A 19,185-nucleotide genomic window follows, 5' to 3' on the forward strand; every position below is an offset into this window, starting at 1 on the left:
TGTGGAAGTCGAGAACATTATCCCGGAAAGCAAAAATGGGTATGTTTGAAGGAATAGTGGTTCCAACAATGTTGTATGGTTGCGAGGCGTGGGCTATGGATAGAGTTGTGCGCAGGAGGAAGGATGTGCTGGAAATGAGATGTTTGAGGACAATGTGTGGTGTGAGGTGGTTTGATCGAGTAAGTAACGTAAGGGTAAGAGAGATGTGTGGAAATAAAAAGAGCGTGGTTGAGAGAGCAGAAGAGGGTGTTTTGAAGTGGTTTGGGCACATGGAGAGAATGAGTGAGGAAAGATTGACCAAGAGGATATATGTGTCGGAGGTGGAGGGAACGAGGAGAAGAGGGAGACCAAATTGGAGGTGGAAAGATGGAGTGAAAAGGATTTTGTGTGATCGGGGCCTGAACATGCAGGAGGGTGAAAGGAGGGCAAGGAATAGAGTGAATTGGAGCGATGTGGTATACAGGGGTTGACGTGCTGTCAGTGGATTGAATCAAGGCATGTGAAGCGTCCGGGTAAACCATGGAAAGCTGTGTAGGTATGTATATTTGCGTGTGTGGACGTGTGTATGTACATGTGTATGGGGGGGTTGGGCCATTTCTTTCGTCTGTTTCCTTGCGCTACCTCGCAAACGCGGGAGACAGCGACGAGGTATAAAAAAAAAAAATATATATATATATATATATATATATATATATATATATATATATATATATATATATATATATATATTGGAAAGGATCACAATTTTGCGCGTGATCAAGATATTCCTATGAGTCCACGGGGAGAATGAAACACGAAAAGTTCCCAAGTGCACTTTCGTGTAATAATCACATCATCAGGGGAGACAATCACATGATGGACAATCACATGTTTACCAAATGGCGTCTTAGCTTCGTCTCTTCGATGTATATCAACTGACTGTTGTTATATTTCTCTCTTGTGTCTCCCCTGATGATGTGATTATTACACGAAAGTGCACTTAGGAACTTTTCGCGTTTCATTTTCCCCGTGGACTCATAGGAATATAATATATATATTATATATATATATATATATATATATATATATATATATATATATATATATATATATATATATATATATACTATACATAGACTGACGGATAGATACAGATAGATATGTATATAAAGATCTTTGCAATATGCACGTGCAGGGCTCCATTTCCATTCCGCTCAGTCTCCGGCCAGACACCCCAGTGGTTCACCGAGAATTTTGGTCTGCGAAACGATCGTTAACGCTGCCTTCTTTCACTACCTAAAACGCCGTATATCATTCTAGCATTACGCCACAGACATCGATATAAAAACATAACGCTGCAATAGTATATCACATGGTATTTTTAGTCAGTTGCATACATACATCTATTTCTAAACAAATATTAAAGTTGACGATAATCAGATACATGATTATGTATCTTCGTATACCACTGGTTTATACTATCATTGAATGTATGGAGTACAATACAGGCACCTTATTTCTACAGAAACAAAAATATATCATATGGTTACATCTTTGTCATTCATCCTAGTCATAATTTTTGACTTGTCAACGTTCATTTGTAACCATTCTAGATATTTTGCCATAAATACCAATGACACTAATACTTGAAGTAAGAACATTTTAAGAATAAGGTAATGTACGTCTTCGCTATGACTTATATATGTACTCAGACAATTAGCCTTATTCTTGAGAAACAAATGGTAGTAATAAAGTAGATTGTTGTTTACAGTTCCTGTGATTGCTAATACTCTACTGCGTTGAGGCGACCTAAGACACCAGGTTAATGTTACATATGTGTTCTGCAGGTCAAAAAAGAGTAACAAGGTGAAAATATATACATACATAGAGTAGTTTTCTCCCACAAATAGGCGAAATTTGTTCCCAGCCGAAGTTCTCCAATACGCTCTGTGTATGTTTTAAGAGACGGATTCGGTACTGCTTCGATGTAATGAATACCATTTTGTCCGCGACTGTACTACATACAACAGTACATTAAAAAAGAATCATTATAAAATCTCTCATATCATTTTGACTTGATGAGTTGCGAATAAAGCACAGCTGAGGAAATAAACAAGCAAAAATCAAATCGTTGATGAATTGCGATGAAGCACAGCTTTAGTAATAATCAAGCAAAACTCGAGCCGCAGTTCATACTTTCACAACATTTCAATGATTCACAGATATGAGTAACACTGAACCAACATGACAAAATACAGCAACGCCATTTGCTTTGGATACATTAAGAAAACCTTTGTTAACTTTCAGATTTTTTTTTGCACCTCGAAGGTGGTACAACTGCTTTCACCGATAATTCAATTCCATAATTTTATGGAGTGTGAATATAATTTATCAAATGTTTTCAGAGACGGATTCGGTACTGCTTCGATGTAATGAATACCATTTCGTCCGCGACTGTACTACATACAAGAGTACATTAAAAAAGAATCATTATAAAATCTCTCATATCATTTTGACCTGATGAGTTGCGAATAAAGCACAGCTTAAGGAATAAACAAGCAAAACTCGAATCGTTGATGAATTGCGATGAAGCACAAATTAAGAAATAAACAAGCAAAACTCGAGTCGCGGTTCATACTTTTACAACACTTCAATGATTCACAGATATGAGTAACTGAACAAACATGACAAAATGCAGCAACGCCATTTGCTTTGGATACATTAAGAAAACCTTTGTTAACTTTCAGATTTTTTTTTTTTTTTTCACCTCGAAGGCGGTACAACTGCTTTAACCGAAAATTCAATTCCATAATCTTATGGAGTGTGAATATAATTTTTCATATGTTGAAGGCTCCAGTCACGGACAAAAGTCCACATCAAGGCCGGGCCTTAAGTGAAATATAGACAATTATGAAACGGAAAAAGAAAAGACAAGGGAAAGTATTTACAAAATTCCAAAACTCTTCAAGTCATGGTTAGGTGGTTAAAATCAAATACGGTAAAAAAAATTATATTCGGGTGAGAAACTGCAGAAGCTGGTGACTGAGTTTGGTAAAGTGTGTGAAAGAAGAAAGCTGAGAGTAAATGTGAATAAGAGCAAGGTTATTAGGTACAGTAGGGTTAAGGGACAAGTCAATTGGGAGGTAAGTTTGAATGGAGAAAAACTGGAGGAAGTGAAGTGTTTTAGATATCTGGGAGTGGATTTGGCAGCAGATGGAACCATGGAAGTGGAAGTGAATCATAGGGTGGGGGAGGGGGTGAAAGTTCTGGGAGCGTTGAAAAATGTATGGATGTCGAGAACGTTATCTCGGAAAGCAAAAATGGGTATGTTTGAAGGAATAGTGGTTCCAACAATGCTATATGGTTGCAAGGCGTGGGCTATGGATAGAGTTGTGTGCAGGAGGGTGGATGTGCTGGAAATGAGATGTTTGAGGACAATATGTGGTGTGAAGTGGTTTAATCGAGTAAGTAATAATAGAGTAAGAGAGATGTGTGGTAATAAAAAAAGTGTGGTTGAGAGAGCAGAAGAGGGTGTTTTGAAATGGTTTGGTCACATGGAGAGAATGAGTGAGGAAAGATTGACCAAGAGGATATATGTGTCAGAGGTGGAAGGAACGAGGAGAAGTGGGAGACCAAATTGGAGGTGAAAAAATGGAGTGAAAAAGATTTTGAGTGATCGGGGCCCGAACATGCAGGAGGGTGAAAGGCGTGCAAGGAATAGAGTGAATTGGAACGATGTGGTATACAGGAGCCATGGTTAAATCCATTGACATCACGTCAACCCTGGTATACCAAATCATTCGAATTCACTCTATTCCTTGCACGCCTTTCACCCTCCTGCACGTTCAGGCCCCAATCGCTCAAATCTTTTTCACTCTATCCTTCCACCTCCAATTGAGTCTCCCACTTCTCCTCATTCCCTCCACCTCTGACACATATATCCTCCTTGTCAATCTTTCCTCACTCAATCTCTCCATGTGACCAAACCATTTCAATACACCCTCTTCTGCTCTCTCAACAGCACTCTTTTATTACCACACATCTCTCGTAATTACCCTTTCATTACTTACTCGATCAAACACCTCACACCACATATTGTCCTCAAACGTCTCATTTCCAACACATCCACCTTCCTCCACACAACCCTATCTATAGCCCACGCCTTGCAACCATATAACATTGTTGGAACCACTATTCCTTCAAACATACCCATTTTTGCTTTCCAAACATTTTTGCTTTCCACACATTTTTCAACGCTCCCAAAACTTTCGCCCCCCTCCCCCACCCAGTGACTCACTTCCGCTTACATGGTTCCATCCGCTGCCAAATCCACTCCCTGATATCTAAAACACTTCACTTCCTCCAGTTTTTCTCCATTCAAACTTACCTCCCAATTGACTTGTCCCTCAACCCTACTGTACCTAATTTAAGGTATGACAGAATAAAGAAAAATAAACCTCAGAAATTTATTTAACAGCATATCATTTTACCATATCTTTTTTAAAAATTGCCTTTACATCTGTCAAACACTAAATGTGATATGATTTTAGGTAATTAACTGAAAACATTAAAACAACATACACTGAACAAAACAATCTAGGAGTGCTTGTTATCTGTTTACTAAATCACTGATGGCACATTATCACTCTGCTACTGTCTGTGTATGTATGTATAGTTTGTATTCCTAATATATCCTGAAGTACTCCATTCAGATAATGTTTCAGTGTCAGAAACAAGGACCTGATTGGGAAGCAAATTTAAAACCAACCTTTAGTGCACAATCCTGACAGGCAGAAAGACCAACCTCTAGTAGAGTTGATGCTGAACCAGGTAATTTAACAAAACTAGAGATATAAGAGCACACTATAAACCAAGCAATTTCTATAAGAACTGGCTTCTTAATACCCAAGGATAGACATAAAAAAGGTCTGAAGAAGTCAGAAACCTAACTGTCCACAGGTACAATTATGAGGAGGTTATGAAAAAAAATGTTGATATGAAATATATGGATTTTATTCAAGTAGCACTAACATAACCAATAACTGTATACCATGTTCTTTAATGACTAATATTAACTGATTCAACTACAATTCATAATTTAATGTTATATGTAATCCTAATACTATAATCAATTAAAGTGAAACAAACAAGAGCTTTATTCTTTTTGAACATGGATTTTATAAATCTACCAAGAACTTTTTATGAAAAAAAATATTTCTTCATACATAAGAGATGATGATTAACACCATTAACTCTGTTTTCTTTGCAAGGACAGTCAGATTATTAATGGGATTCATCATGCAGTCCAGTAAGTGTGTGTCTGTGATTATCTGTTATAATTACTAACATGATTATGTAGAAGATATTTTGCCACTCTTTTTGCCCTGTCTCACATCTTAACCTTTTTTTATAGCACAATATCTCAATAATCTTAATTTTCTGTGCATTCCATAACTGTATCTTTTCATCCATCACTTGGCAACTAAAATGGTATTTCCTTACATATTTTGTAGAACATTTGTCTAGTGTATCCATACCTTGTCCAATAAATCCATTATTCTTTACTTTAAAAGGATAATCAGTATCAACAAGTGAAATCAGTTCAAAAACTTTAAGATTATGATCATGTTTTCTCTCATCCTGCTCTTTTTAAGCATGGGAAAGTCTACAACTTCTCTACTTTCTCTGTGGCTCAGCTCCTTTATCTTAAGCACAATCTTTGTTATCATCACTGGACTTTCTCCAATATTTTAATGTCTTCTAAAAGTGGAGTGATCAAACTGGTGATATGTAACCCTATTGGCTGTAATATTTGCTGCAGAAGTGCCTCTATGTGAGTGGCTTTAATTGCCAATTTGAACAGAGCTGACAAAGAGCTCCAGACAATAGGTTTCCTATCTCTTGACATTTACCATCAAGTAGCCTTTTCAGTATTTCAATACTGCCTTTGCATTGACAGCTTCAGTACTTTGTCTATTCCAACAACTCAGCACCATTAGACTGAAATGGTCTTCATCCCATCCTTTCTAACATATTTCTTACCAATGTTCTTGAGTAAATACCAATTTATAAATAATCATATGTACTGTACATGTAGATGATTCTACACTAATAGGGACTCATCTCTTGAACTTTCTCTACAATCATATGACTTTCTTTAAACTTCTATATGCTCTTCACATGTACAGTCTCATAATTAAGCTTAATTCATTCTTCCACTAATCTTATACCATAAAAGTGCTGCTTTACATTTTTTCCTAGCACCTACTTTTCCTTAACACTATGCTAAAGCCTTTGGTTGTTCTATTCTTGCATTTTTCAAAGAACTATTCATTGTCTCATTCTTCAGCAAGTTTAAAAACTTAAATGTTGTGTTAGATCACCCATACTCTTATGTATCCCATGATGGACTAATCTAAGGGCCTTCACATTTCCCAGTAACTTGGTTCTCTAGATAATGGTAACATTTTTGTTGCCCTCCTTTGAATCTCGTTTATGAGTTATCTGTCTTCCTTATGTGCAGTGACCAGACTTGAGAAGCACAGAATAGTTTGGACTTATGTAGGATGTGAATAGCTTGCTAAATATTTCTATATCCATGTTCTGAATGCAATTTGAATATCTACTAGCAGACAGCTCTTCTTTACTATTGTCCTGAGCTGGGACTCAGCCAATGGGTTTGAGACAATGCCAACTCCCTAGTCTCTCTCACACAGATCTCTTATGTAACACTCATATTGAGACTCACTTTTGCAGAGTTCCATCCTCATTACTTGACATTTATTCAGCCATGTATCATTTCAATTTTGGAGTCTTTTCTCTTCCCTCATGGCTTTGGCATCATCCACAAAGATATTCAGGCAAATCATTTACATAAATCAATAGGGGAAACGGTTTGAGAGCAGAAGGCTGCAATATGCAACTGGTTACCTGAAACCAAGCATCGTTTGTTCCCTTCCACAAAGATAATTTTCAAGCCATCATAGTAGTCTTTCTTTTCCAACACATCCACCCTCCTCTGTACAGCCTTATCTATAGCCCATGCCTCACAACCATAAAATATTGTTGGAACTACTATTCCTTCAAACATACCCATTATTGCTCTCTGAGATAACATTCTCTCTTTCCACACATTCTTCATTGCTCCCAGAACCTTCGCCCCCTCCCCCATCCTATGACTCACTTCTATTTCCACGGTTCCATTTTCTGCCAGGTCCACTACCAGATATCTAAAACACTTCACTTCCTCCAATTTTTCCCCATTCAAACTTATATCCAAACTAACTTGTCCCTCAACCCTGTCATTTTGAATATTTTATACACTTTCCTGTGCCCGTGTGAACTCATAAACACTGCCTCGCTGTATGTGTTGTTGCCTCTTGCGTGGTGGTTCTAAATTTTCGTATCCCGGGTTGGAATCAACAATAGTCCCATATCCTCCACCTCCAGGAGTTAATAACCGGAACATATCCTGATTGTGAAAAATAACATAATTAGCTTTCACAGTTCAACGACATTTTACTCATATATATATATTAATGTACCATTCTACTTTCAGGTTATGGTCAGTGCACAATGAATTAGTAAGTAGCTGCGATCACACTGCTTATACCCAATAATGTAACTCAAAATACTCTACCAGCCAACACCAGACCATTATTTCTAAGATGGTGTCTTCCTCTCTCATAACATAACTTTTATCTCCAAAGTCTGCTGCATTGTCATTATGGCATTTCCATGAAAATGGGGTTCACCAAAAGCAAAAAGCATCACAGTATACAATGAGAATATTTACTAAATGAATATATGCATAAAAGATTTTTCATACTTGATTAACATTTCCTATATCAGCAAGATAGCATCAGGAACAGACAAAAAGAAAGGCCATATCTGAGTCACTCACATCCATTCTCAAGCTGTCATGTGTAATGCACCAAAACCACAGCTCCCTATCCACAACCAGTCCCTTCAAGCCTTTCCATGGTTTACCCCGGATGCTTCACATGTCCTGATTCAATCCCCTGACAGCATGTCAATGCCAGTATATGACATCATTCCAGTTTACTCTATCCAGTGCATGCCTTTCACCCTCCTATATGTTTACATGAGAAAGACAGACAACAGGAGGCCTGATTGTCCCACAGCTGGGCTGTATGGTAAAAAAAAAAAAAAGAGAGAGAAAAGAAATAAAGGAAATAAACTTGACAAGAAAATGTAATTCTGCTCAGCAGTTTCTTAAGCTATCACTGATTCTCCACTGTTGCACATTAGCCTTCTACTGTCCCCTTTATTGCTGTCATTTATACAGTTTATTTCTGGCATTTTTCTAGGCACACCTGAATTCATAAAATATCTGTCTAATTGACTTTTGGAGGTATTTATAGTCTCAGCATTCACTATCATATAACATTGTTGGAACCACTATTCCTTCAAAAATACCCATTTTTGCTCACCGAGATAATGTTCTTGCCTTCAACACATTCTTCAATGCTCCAAGAACCTTCGCCCCTCCCCCACCCTGTGACTCACTTCCACTTTCATGGTTCCATCCACTGCTAAGTCCACTCCCAGATATCTAAAACACTTCACTTCCCTCAGTTTTTCTCCATTCAAACTTACCTCCCAATTAACTTGTCCTGCAATCCTACTGAACCTAACAACCTTGCTCTTATTCACATTTACTCTCAACTTTCTTCTTTCACACACTTTACCAAACTCAGTCACCAACCTCTGCAGTTTCTCACCCAAACCAGCCACCAGCACTGTATTATCAGCGAACAACAACTGACTCACTTCCCAGGCCCCCTCATCCACAACAGACTGCATAACTGCCCCTCTCTCCAAAACTCTTGCATTCACCTCCCTAACCACCTCATCCATAAACATATTAAACAAACATTGGGACATCACGCACCCCTGCCACAAACCGACATGATGAACAGCATCTTTCTTCTAGATGTATCAACAGATTTTTATATCATCAGTGGCTAAATAGAGATACATCCAGAGTTATGGTGATACCAATTAAGCTAACTGTGTTGAATGGTGGAATCGTGTCTTAGTGAAATATTTTAGCAGGATTATATAAGGAGGAAGGCCATGTTTGGAGGGTCACTTGGGCTTTGTTCTCGTGGAGGAAATCACATAATCACTGCCTAATTTTCTGTAACGTACTCCTGGGATGACAAACAACTTTGGTAACAGATAACAGGTAAAAGAGAATATTCCAAAAGCACACCTTCAATATCCTCCCTACATGTGCCAACCACATAACCACACATTTTTTTGTGAGAAATGTAGTATTTATAAACATATTCATCATATTCACCAACAGTGCTATGGTCTGTTTACAAAACATGAATAAAGTGAGAAACCTAGTTTAAGAAAGAGTAAAACCTTCAGTATCCTCTCTCTCTCTCTCTCTCTCTCTCTCTCTCTCTCTCTCTCTCTCTCTCTCTCTCTCTCTCTCTCTTAATGTGTGTGTTGTAATAATTATGAATATATTCATGTCAAGATGAAGGTGCAGGAGCAGAAAAAGAAGGCAAATGATAGATGGGGTGTTATAGCAATTGGCACACTTCAAGGAAAATAAAAAAAAGGTTTTGGAAGGAGGTGAAAAGTTTGAGGACAGTTGTGAGTCCATGTATGTCACTCACTTCAAGCTAAGCAACTCAGACCCACAATGCCTGGCACAGGATGTCAGATGCAAGATACATAAAGAACAGGATGAGATTTTGCTAAGAAGGTTTCCAACCCTAAACTACCCTTTACTTTTCAATTCCAAGACACAAGGGTAAAGATGGCCTATGTACTATTGCCCATTCCTAAAACCTATCTCTCTCAAAAAAAATATTGCTTAAGATACCCATGTGGTGTTTGAACCTATGCATTCTGTATCATATTAAATAGTATGAGAATCTCATAAAATGATTGATACTTACTCCTTTCTCAACTTGCACCGATGCTTTTGAACCCAAGCGAATTAAACGACCACATTTTCGAATCAACAAGTTATTTCCTCTTTGTCCATCTTCACCCCCTGCAATGTTTGAGAACTGCAAAATTAAACTTAACAACATAAATTTTGAAAGAGTTTACACTCACAAAATCTAAAAGGCTAAACTTCACGCAAACATTTCTCATTATATGGTTACAGAGTTTTTCTACCGTCTTTCTGATGCTCAGTCCCAAACTTTGTATTCAGATCTATAAGCAACAGAACTGGAAGGAAAAAGTTTAATTATACATCTTTTCGAACAGTAGGTTAAATCATTCAAAAAGTTTAATCATACATCTTTTCGAACAGTATGTTAAATCATTCTTCATTTAGAGTTGACAGGTCCATAATTTTTTCTTCCTGAGTGTAAAAACTTCCATAACTACATTTCTAAAATGTGCATACAAGCACTCTTTGCTGTGATTTTCCAATTAATCATGTTCTCCAAAATCTGTCCCTATGACTTCATTTTCATTTCAAAGAGGAAAGTACTGACTTCTGACACATCTACAAGAAGATATGATGCATCTAACACAAATGACACAAGGGTTAATTCATTATATAATCAAAGCAACTGACATAAAAAAAATTAAAAATTGTATTAAACAACAAAGGAGTTGAGGAGAAATAAAGCAAGTGATAAAAATGCCCAGCACCACAAAATACAAGTGTAGTCACTTATGTGTGTGTACTGTCACATGCAGCACACAATGTATCACCTACAATTAATAATACAAACACTTGTAAAACCTGTAATGCTTCAACACCACAAGATCAGGTACATAAAAACCTTTCATTTGTACTCGCCTTGGAGACCATATGGTCTAAACACCCGTCTCTCAGTGAGAATGGAGAGTGTTAAAGGACGTCGAAATATCAGTTCGCGAATTACACCATCACCCCCTCTGTAAAACAAGAACAAATACAAAATTTACATGCATTTTGCACCTGTAAAATGATTTGGTAAACAGAGAAGAGGTAGTAAAAGCTTTGCAGAAGATGAAAGCCGGCAAGGCAGCGTGTTTGGATGGTATTGCAGTGGAATTTATTAAAAAAGGGGGTGACTGTATTGTTGACTGGTTGGTAAGGTTATTCAATGTATGTATGATTCATGGTGAGGTGCCTGAGGATTGGCGGAATGCTTGCATAGTACCATTGTACGAAAGCAAAGGGGATAAGAGTGAGTGCTCAAATTACAGAGGTATAAGTTTGTTGAGTATTCCTGGTAAATCATATGGGAGGGTATTGATTGAGAGGGTGAAGGCATGTACAGAGCATCAGATTGGGGAAGAGCAGTGTGGTTTCAGAAGTGGTAGAGGATGTGTGGATCAGGTGTTTGCTTTGAAGAATGTATGTGAGAAATACTTAGAAAAGCAAATGGATTGGTATGTAGCATTTATGGATCTGGAGAAGGCATATGATAGAGTTGATAGAGATGCTCTGTGGAAGGTATTAAGAATATATGGTGTGGGAGGCAAGTTGTTAGAAGCAGTGAAAAGTTTTTATCAAGGATGTAAGGCATGTGTACGTGTAGGAAGAGAGGAAAGTGATTGGTTCTCAGTGAATGTAGGTTTGCAGCAGGGGTGTGTGATGTCTCCATGGTTGTTTAATTTGTTTATGGATGGGGTTTTTAGGGAGGTGAGTGCAAGAGTTTTGGAAAGAGGGGCAGGTATGCAGTCTGTTGTGTATGAGAGAGCTTGGGAAGTGAGTCAGTAGTTGTTCGCTAATGATACAGCGCTGATGGCTGATTCATGTGAGAAACTGCAGAAGCTAGTGACTGAGTTTGGTAAAGTGTGTGAAGAAGAAAGTTGAGAGTAAATGTGAATAAGAGTAAGGTTATTAGGTACAGTAGGGTTGAGGGTCAAGTAAACTGGGAGGTAAGTTTGAATGGAGAAAAACTGGAGGAAGTGAAGTGTTTTAGATATCTGGAAGTGGATTTGGCAGTGGATAGAACCATGGAATCAGAAGTGAATCATAGGGTGGGGGAGGGGATGAAAGTTCTGGGAGCCTTGAAGAATGTGTGGAAGTCGAGAACATTATCTCGGAAAGCAAAAATGGGTATGTTTGAAGGAATAGTGGTTCCAACAATGTTGTATGGTTGCGAGGTGTGGGCTATGGATAGAGTTGTGCACAGGAGGGTGGATGTGCTGGAAATGAGATGTTTGAGGACAATATGTGGTGTGAGGTGGTTTGATCGAGTAAGTAATAATAGGGTAAGGGAGATGTGTGGCAATAAAAAGAGTGTGGTTGAGAGAGCAGAAGAGGGTGTTTTGAAATGGTTTGGTCACATGGAGAGAATGAGTGAGGAAAGATTGACCAAGAGGATATATGTGTCAGAGGTAGAGGGAACAAGGAGAAGTGGGAGACCAAATTGGAGGTGGAAAGATGGAGTGAAAAAGATTTTGAGTGATCAGGGCCTGAACATGCAGGAGGGTGAAAGACGTGTAAGGAATAGAGTGAATTGGAATGATGTGGTATACCGGGGTCGACAGGCTGTCAATGGATTGAACCAAGGCATGTGAAGCATCTGGGGTAAACCATGGAAAGTTGTGTGGGGCCTGGATGTGGAAAGGGAGCTGTGGTTTCGGTGCATTATTACATGACAGATAGAGACAGTGTGAACGAATGGGGCCTTTGTTGTCTTTTCCTAGTGCTAACTCGAACACATGAGGGGGGAGGGTGTTGTTATTCCATGTGTGGCGGGGTGGCGATGGGAATGAATAAAGGCAGAAAGTATGAATTATGTACGTGGGTATATATGTATATGTCTGTGTGTGTATATATATTTATACATTGAGATGTATAGGTATGTATATGTGCTGTGTGTGGACGTGTATGTATATGCATGTGTATGTGGGTGGGTTGGGCCATTCTTTCATCTGTTTCCTTGCGCTACCTCGCTAACGTGGGAGACAGCGACAAAGCAAAATAAATAAATAAATATAATATTTCTATACATTACTTATATCCTGTACATCCATTCCTGTATTATTCAAACAAATTACATATGATGTTCCAATATTTGATACATTTGGTCCTTAGTTTGTCAGATTCTAAATGATTTGAGAAAGGATGCAGAGCAATACAAACCAATGGAATAACATCCAATGATAAATTCTCCGAGCTTCTTTAGGTGAGGTGACCAAACTTGAGAAGCAGATTCTGGTTTTGGCCTTCTGTAGGATATGAATAGCTTGCTAAATATTTTAATCATCCATATACTTCAAAGCAGTTCTGATATTTGCCTGAAGACAGTTTGTCTTCTCAAGCAAGATTCTGGTGTTAGGTTGGCAATGATATTGACTAAGAAGTCCTTCTCACACAGAGTCCTGAAGTTTATTTCCTGCTTGATGATAATCATATTGATGCCTGATTTCACTTAGTCCCATCCTCATTACTTTAAATTTGCTTGGGCTGAATTTTGTCAAAATATGTACCTGAACAACTTTGAAAGCTATTTACATCCCTTTTTATGTTGATGCAATACTCCTCTCTTTTCACTTCCCTCAAGACTTTTGCAACATCTGCAAAAACATTCATGTCATTATCTATACCTTCAAGCAAGACATTCACATAGATAAAGAAGGGTAATGATGGTCCTAAAACACAACACTGGGGCACTCAAGTGGTGATCTTCAACCATTTGGAGAAGGCTCCTCTGACATGTCATTTGTTCCCTTCAATTATGATAATCTATCCATCAAAGGAGTCACCCCCTTATTGCTGCCTGGTATTACAGCTTCTAAATCAGCTTCCCATGTGGTACTGTGTCAAACTCTTTCTGGAGGCCAAGATGTAAACAATCTACACAGCATTCCCATTTGTCTAAGACACAGCTCTCACATAGAAATCTAAGAGGTCCAATACCTCCTTTACTACCCAAAGCCATGTTACCTTTCACTTAGGTAATACTTCCTGTGTAGGCAGTCAACTGCTTGCTTTTTGATCATATTTTCCAGACAACACTCATCGCTCATCACTTATAAGTCTTCTTTATTTGTAGATGGGTATGATGCTTGCCCTTGTTCACTCCCTTGGCACTTTGCCTTTCTCCGGCAATATCTTGAACAGTATTTCAAGAAGTTTGTCCAGTGATTCTGCACACATCTTCAGAACATACAGTGAAATTTCATCAGAATTGTAAACTTGGTATTGGTTAAGAATGTTTAATATTCTGTTAATGTCTTTTCTAGATTTCCCAATGTTTTCTATAACTTCCTCCCCATTTCATCTCACCAGTGATTGGGCTAAGGTATCTTCAACAGTGAAAACAATTTTGAATTTGTCATTCAGTTCCTTACATATCCATGCATCATCCCCAACTCTTTCCCTTCTGAAAACCTTATCTGCTCTTTAACTGACAATCTACTTCCACTGAATATTTAAAAAGTTTTGGATTTTCAACTGCCTTATCCACAGTAAACTCTTTAAAAATTTCTCCAGTCTTACTTTTCTGTCCAAAAGTACTCATTCCTTGCTCTCTTATACTTTGCATAAGCTAGCTGGCTGGATTGTTGTCTGTCTCTGCCACTGCACATCTTGAAACTCCCCTGCTTTTTGACATTTTTAATTGAACCATGTTCTCACTCCTTCAATGTAAATATCACAGACCCTTTCACCATAATGTCCCACTTCTTGGCTACTGGCCTCTATTTTCCAGTCGATTTTACCATAGAAATTATAAACTTCTGTGTATTTTCCACAAATATGTCTCCTCCTTAAGTAATGTTTCATCTCTGCTTATTTAGCCTCATTGTATACCACATAATCAAACAAGCATTACATTATCACAATTTCAAAGCAGTGTATCATATATGATATTGTCAATATCCATGCTAGTTTGTGTGAAGATATGGTCTGTAATGGGGTGAGTCAGTCCCTCTCATCCTAGTATGTTCACAAACACTCTCGTAAAGGAAAAAATTCTGTACAAACTTCAGGACATTATGTCTCCATTATTCCCTGTCACCATTAGAATCTAAATCCTGCTAGTCTACATCTTAATAATTGAATCCCCCTTTATCAACACTTTACCTTCTCTGAAGGGTGCATGTTTTACTACTTCGTGTACCACCCTGATTGTTCCTTTTATAGCTGTCAATGTATATTTGTTCTGGATCCTTTAAATCTTAAATGAACATGGTTGACTATGTCTCATCTGGCTTATTATCAGTACAGTTAAAAACAGACAGGTACACTTCTTGACAAAGAAGTTAACAATGACATACCTGAATTTGCCTCTACCACCTGTTCCTGGAACAAGCATGAATTTATTCAGGATAACAGGATAACGACATTCCAACACCTCTGGGTCTGTAATGCGAGTATTTGTCATATGGACATGAATACCACTACGTCCATGCCAAGTTGGGCCCTGAAAAATGAAAGAAAAAAAGATATAAATCTATAGATTTCTTTCCCTTCACGCTGAAGGTGCTTTCCAAAATAAGAGGGGGACACACAAGGAATTTGCATAAAACCTCTACTGACTACACTCAAATATATTCTTACAACTTACTAACAACATTTCATCCAGAAAATGCAAAAAACAAACACCTAATAATCTAATAAAAAAAATACAACATGTCTTCAACTTGTGCTGAATTTAGGTTCCTGGACAAACTATTGGAGGTGGAAGCTGTCATATGTCGAACAATTGAAACTAAAGTTATAAGAGGGGAAGTATGTTCTTGACCAAAAGAGAAGAGCAGTGCGGTTTCAGAAGTGGTAGAGGATGTGTGGATCAGGTGTTTGCTTTGAAGAATGTATGTGAGAAATACTTAGAAAAGCAAATGGATTTGTATGTAGCATTTATGGATCTGGAGAAGGCATATGATAGAGTTGATAGAGATGCTCTGTGGAAGGTATTAAGAATATATGGTGTGGGAGGCAAGTTGTTAGAAGCAGTGAAAAGTTTTTATCGAGGATGTAAGGCATGTGTACGTGTAGGAAGAGAGGAAAGTGATTGGTTCTCAGTGAATGTAGGTTTGCGGCAGGGGTGTGTGATGTCTCCATGGTTGTTTAATTTGTTTATGGATGGGGTTGTAAGGGAGGTAAATGCAAGAGTCCTGGAAAGAGGGGCAAGTATGAAGTCTGTTGGGGATGAGAGAGCTTGGGAAGTGAGTCAGTTGTTGTTCGCTGATGATACAGCGCTGGTGGCTGATTCATGTGAGAAACTGCAGAAGCTGGTGACTGAGTTTGGTAAAGTGTGTGGAAGAAGAAAGTTGAGAGTAAATGTGAATAAGAGCAAGGTTATTAGGTACAGTAGGGGTGAGGGTCAAGTCAATTGGGAGGTGAGTTTGAATGGAGAAAAACTGGAGGAAGTGAAGTGTTTTAGATATCTGGGAGTGGATCTGTCAGCGGATGGAACCATGGAAGCGGAAGTGGATCATAGGGTGGGGGAGGGGGCGAAAATTTTGGGAGCCTTGAAAAATGTGTGGAAGTCGAGAACATTATCTCGGAAAGCGAAAATGGGTATGTTTGAGGGAATAGTGGTTCCAACAATGTTGTATGGTTGCGAGGCGTGGGCTATGGATAGAGGTGTGCGCAGGAGGATGGATGTGCTGGAAATGAGATGTTTGAGGACAATGTGTGGTGTGAGGTGGTTTGATCGAGTAAGTAACGTAAGGGTAAGAGAGATGTGTGGAAATAAAAAGAGCGTGGTTGAGAGAGCAGAAGAGGGTGTTTTGAAATGGTTTGGGCACATGGAGAGAATGAGTGAGGAGAGATTGACCAAGAGGATATATGTGTCGGAGGTGGAGGGAACGAGGAGAAGAGGGAGACCAAATTGGAGGTGGAAAGATGGAGTGAAAAAGATTTTGTGTGATCGGGGCCTGAACATGCAGGAGGGTGAAAGGAGGGCAAGGAATAGAGTGAATTGGAGTCATGTGGTATACAGGGGTTGACGTGCTGTCAGTGGATTGAATCAAGGCATGTGAAGCGTCTGGGGTAAACCATGGAAAGCTGTGTAGGTATGTATATTTGCGTGTGTGGACGTGTGTATGTACATGTGTATGGGGGGGGGGAGGTTGGGCCATTTCTTTCGTCTGTTTCCTTGCGCTACCTCGCAAACGCGGGAGACAGCGACAAAGTATAAAAAAAAAAAAAAAAAAAAAAAAAAAAAAAAAAAAAAACTCTAAAACATGAAATAAACATGAAATAACTCAGGTTATGTATATTTTGCGTGTGTGGACGTATGTATATACATGTGTATGGGGGTGGGTTGGGCCATTTCTTTCGTCTGTTTCCTTGCGCTACCTCGCAAACGCGGGAGACAGCGGCAAAAAAAAAAAAAAAAAAAAATGAACAGTATACCATATTCTCTCAGCACCTGTTTCAGATAATAAAAAAAATGTTGTCTTTCATGCTGGACACACTTATGATAAGTTAAACTAAGTGCTGGACACACTTATGTTAAGTTAAACTAAGTTACTGATGTTCAGTCATACTGAATGACCACACATGCTACTTTAAATAATATAAAAACTGCCAAAAATTGCCATTTCTTGAAGCAGGATTTGGAAGATGTTTCTCTTCATATTTTTCTAAACTAACTCATGAGCAAAATATTTTTTACATATTCACAAAAATAACAGAAGAAAAAGGTGAATTCTGAGATCAAAGAAATGGTTAGAAAGGAAATAATCATTCATGATAGTAATTAGAAAGAAAAGCACAACTGTATACATATAATGAACTGTGAATATGCTGTACATCATTCATTTAACTCCATTAGGGTTCTGCATAAAAAAAGGGGGCAAATAAATCTAAAGAGATATCAGTAAGCAGATATGTTTATTTTGATCAACAGTCTGGCAAAAGTGCTTAATTGAAATGAAAATGCCCTAAGATTAAAAAAAAAGAAAATTAAGATATAGAGCAAACAAATTGTGACATCTCACATCATGCAACTGTAGTGTAAAATAAGTTAATTATTCAGATATCAAAATCCTCTTTTTCTAAATACAGTAAATCAATAAGCAATAAAAGAAAATGTACAGGCATAATAACATAATCATGACATAAATACATACTGCTCCTGCTCCTCCAGCAACTGTTTCATAATATCCCACATCCTTGTCACCAAATGTAATATTGTTCATGCAGCCTTGGGATGCAGCACAAACATCAAAAGCATGCAGGATGACATCCACAACTCTCTGTGATGTCAGTACATTACCACCAACAACTGCTGCATCTGGTGATGGATCCAATATACAACCAGGAGGAAGCCTGATAGATACAGGCTTCAGGCATCCCTGAAATATACATACCATCATAAAAGGATTTAATACAATCAAATGTTATATTTAGAGTTACTGTACCAGGTCCACCCATTTAGTGACATCTTGCACAGCAAAATTATGCATTTTTGAAGGGTGAGAATTACGGTGCAAATTCGTAAATCAATTGGTAAACCATCATACCTGCAATGTATTTCATTTTTTGTATTTCTAACGTATAAAATTTCTTTTCCTGTAACAACAGAATATCATAAAATATTCAAATGTATTTTCTCTCTTCTGCAGTCTGCCCCAGAAAAACATGAGTAATACTCTCCCATCTAAGCTCTAGACATATTCATCACTACAATACTAAAAAGACCTTTTCAACATATTCCAAGACTTTCAAATATAAATATGAAATGTCTGAAGAAAATATGCGGTATGAGGTGGTTTGATTAAATAAGTAATGAGATGGTGAGAGAGATGTGTGGTAATAAAAAGAGTGGTTGAGAGAGCAGAAGAGGGTGTGTTGAAATGGTTTAAACATGTGAAGAGAATGAGAAAAGGTTGACAAAGAGGACATATGTATCAGAGGAGAAGGGAACAAGAAGCGATATGTCACACACCACAAATCAACTGAAGAGAACACTGCAAAATTATATGAACTAATATCAGAGTAACAAATTTAAGAATCAGTCATGCTTTCGACAAGTGTCATGTTTGTTAGTACAGGATGTACCTACTTGAGAAGCATGCAACAATCACCTCATTGAGTGGTATATCATGCCCAACCATGGAACGGAGGCAGTATATGACAGCTGAGACTGTGATGGCTCTTGGTGCATTGCAGTTACCCCAAACCTCTGGTCCTGTTCCCCTAAAAAAAATTTGAAAATAGATAGATATAAATACACTCAAGCATCATTGTTTACAACCTTGTTCAATCAAATGTTAAATACTTGGACAAATTAATGAAGACAGATT

The 19,185-nt window shown here is 38.0% G+C and overlaps 1 protein-coding gene across 4 annotated transcripts in view; it reads right to left on the reverse strand.

Annotated features, from left to right (window-relative positions):
• Positions 1-4,976: 4,976 nt before the first annotated feature.
• The window catches only part of LOC139755659 (5-oxoprolinase), an 83,021-nt gene continuing 68,812 nt past the window's right edge, over positions 4,977-19,185 (reverse strand). For all 4 annotated transcript variants that reach the window (XM_071674290.1, XM_071674288.1, XM_071674289.1 and 1 more), the window contains 6 exons: positions 18,967-19,078; positions 18,010-18,234; positions 15,205-15,350; positions 10,784-10,881; positions 9,921-10,018; positions 4,977-7,450 (listed from right to left, as the gene is read on the reverse strand). In XM_071674290.1, the coding sequence (XP_071530391.1) occupies positions 7,295-7,450; positions 9,921-10,018; positions 10,784-10,881; positions 15,205-15,350; positions 18,010-18,234; positions 18,967-19,078 (835 nt within the window). In that variant the 3' untranslated portion in view covers positions 4,977-7,294. The remainder of the gene's footprint in view (positions 7,451-9,920; positions 10,019-10,783; positions 10,882-15,204; positions 15,351-18,009; positions 18,235-18,966; positions 19,079-19,185) is intronic.

This window comes from Panulirus ornatus, chromosome 19 (genome assembly GCF_036320965.1).
Source record: "Panulirus ornatus isolate Po-2019 chromosome 19, ASM3632096v1, whole genome shotgun sequence".
NCBI classification, from domain to species: Eukaryota; Metazoa; Arthropoda; class Malacostraca; order Decapoda; family Palinuridae; genus Panulirus; species Panulirus ornatus.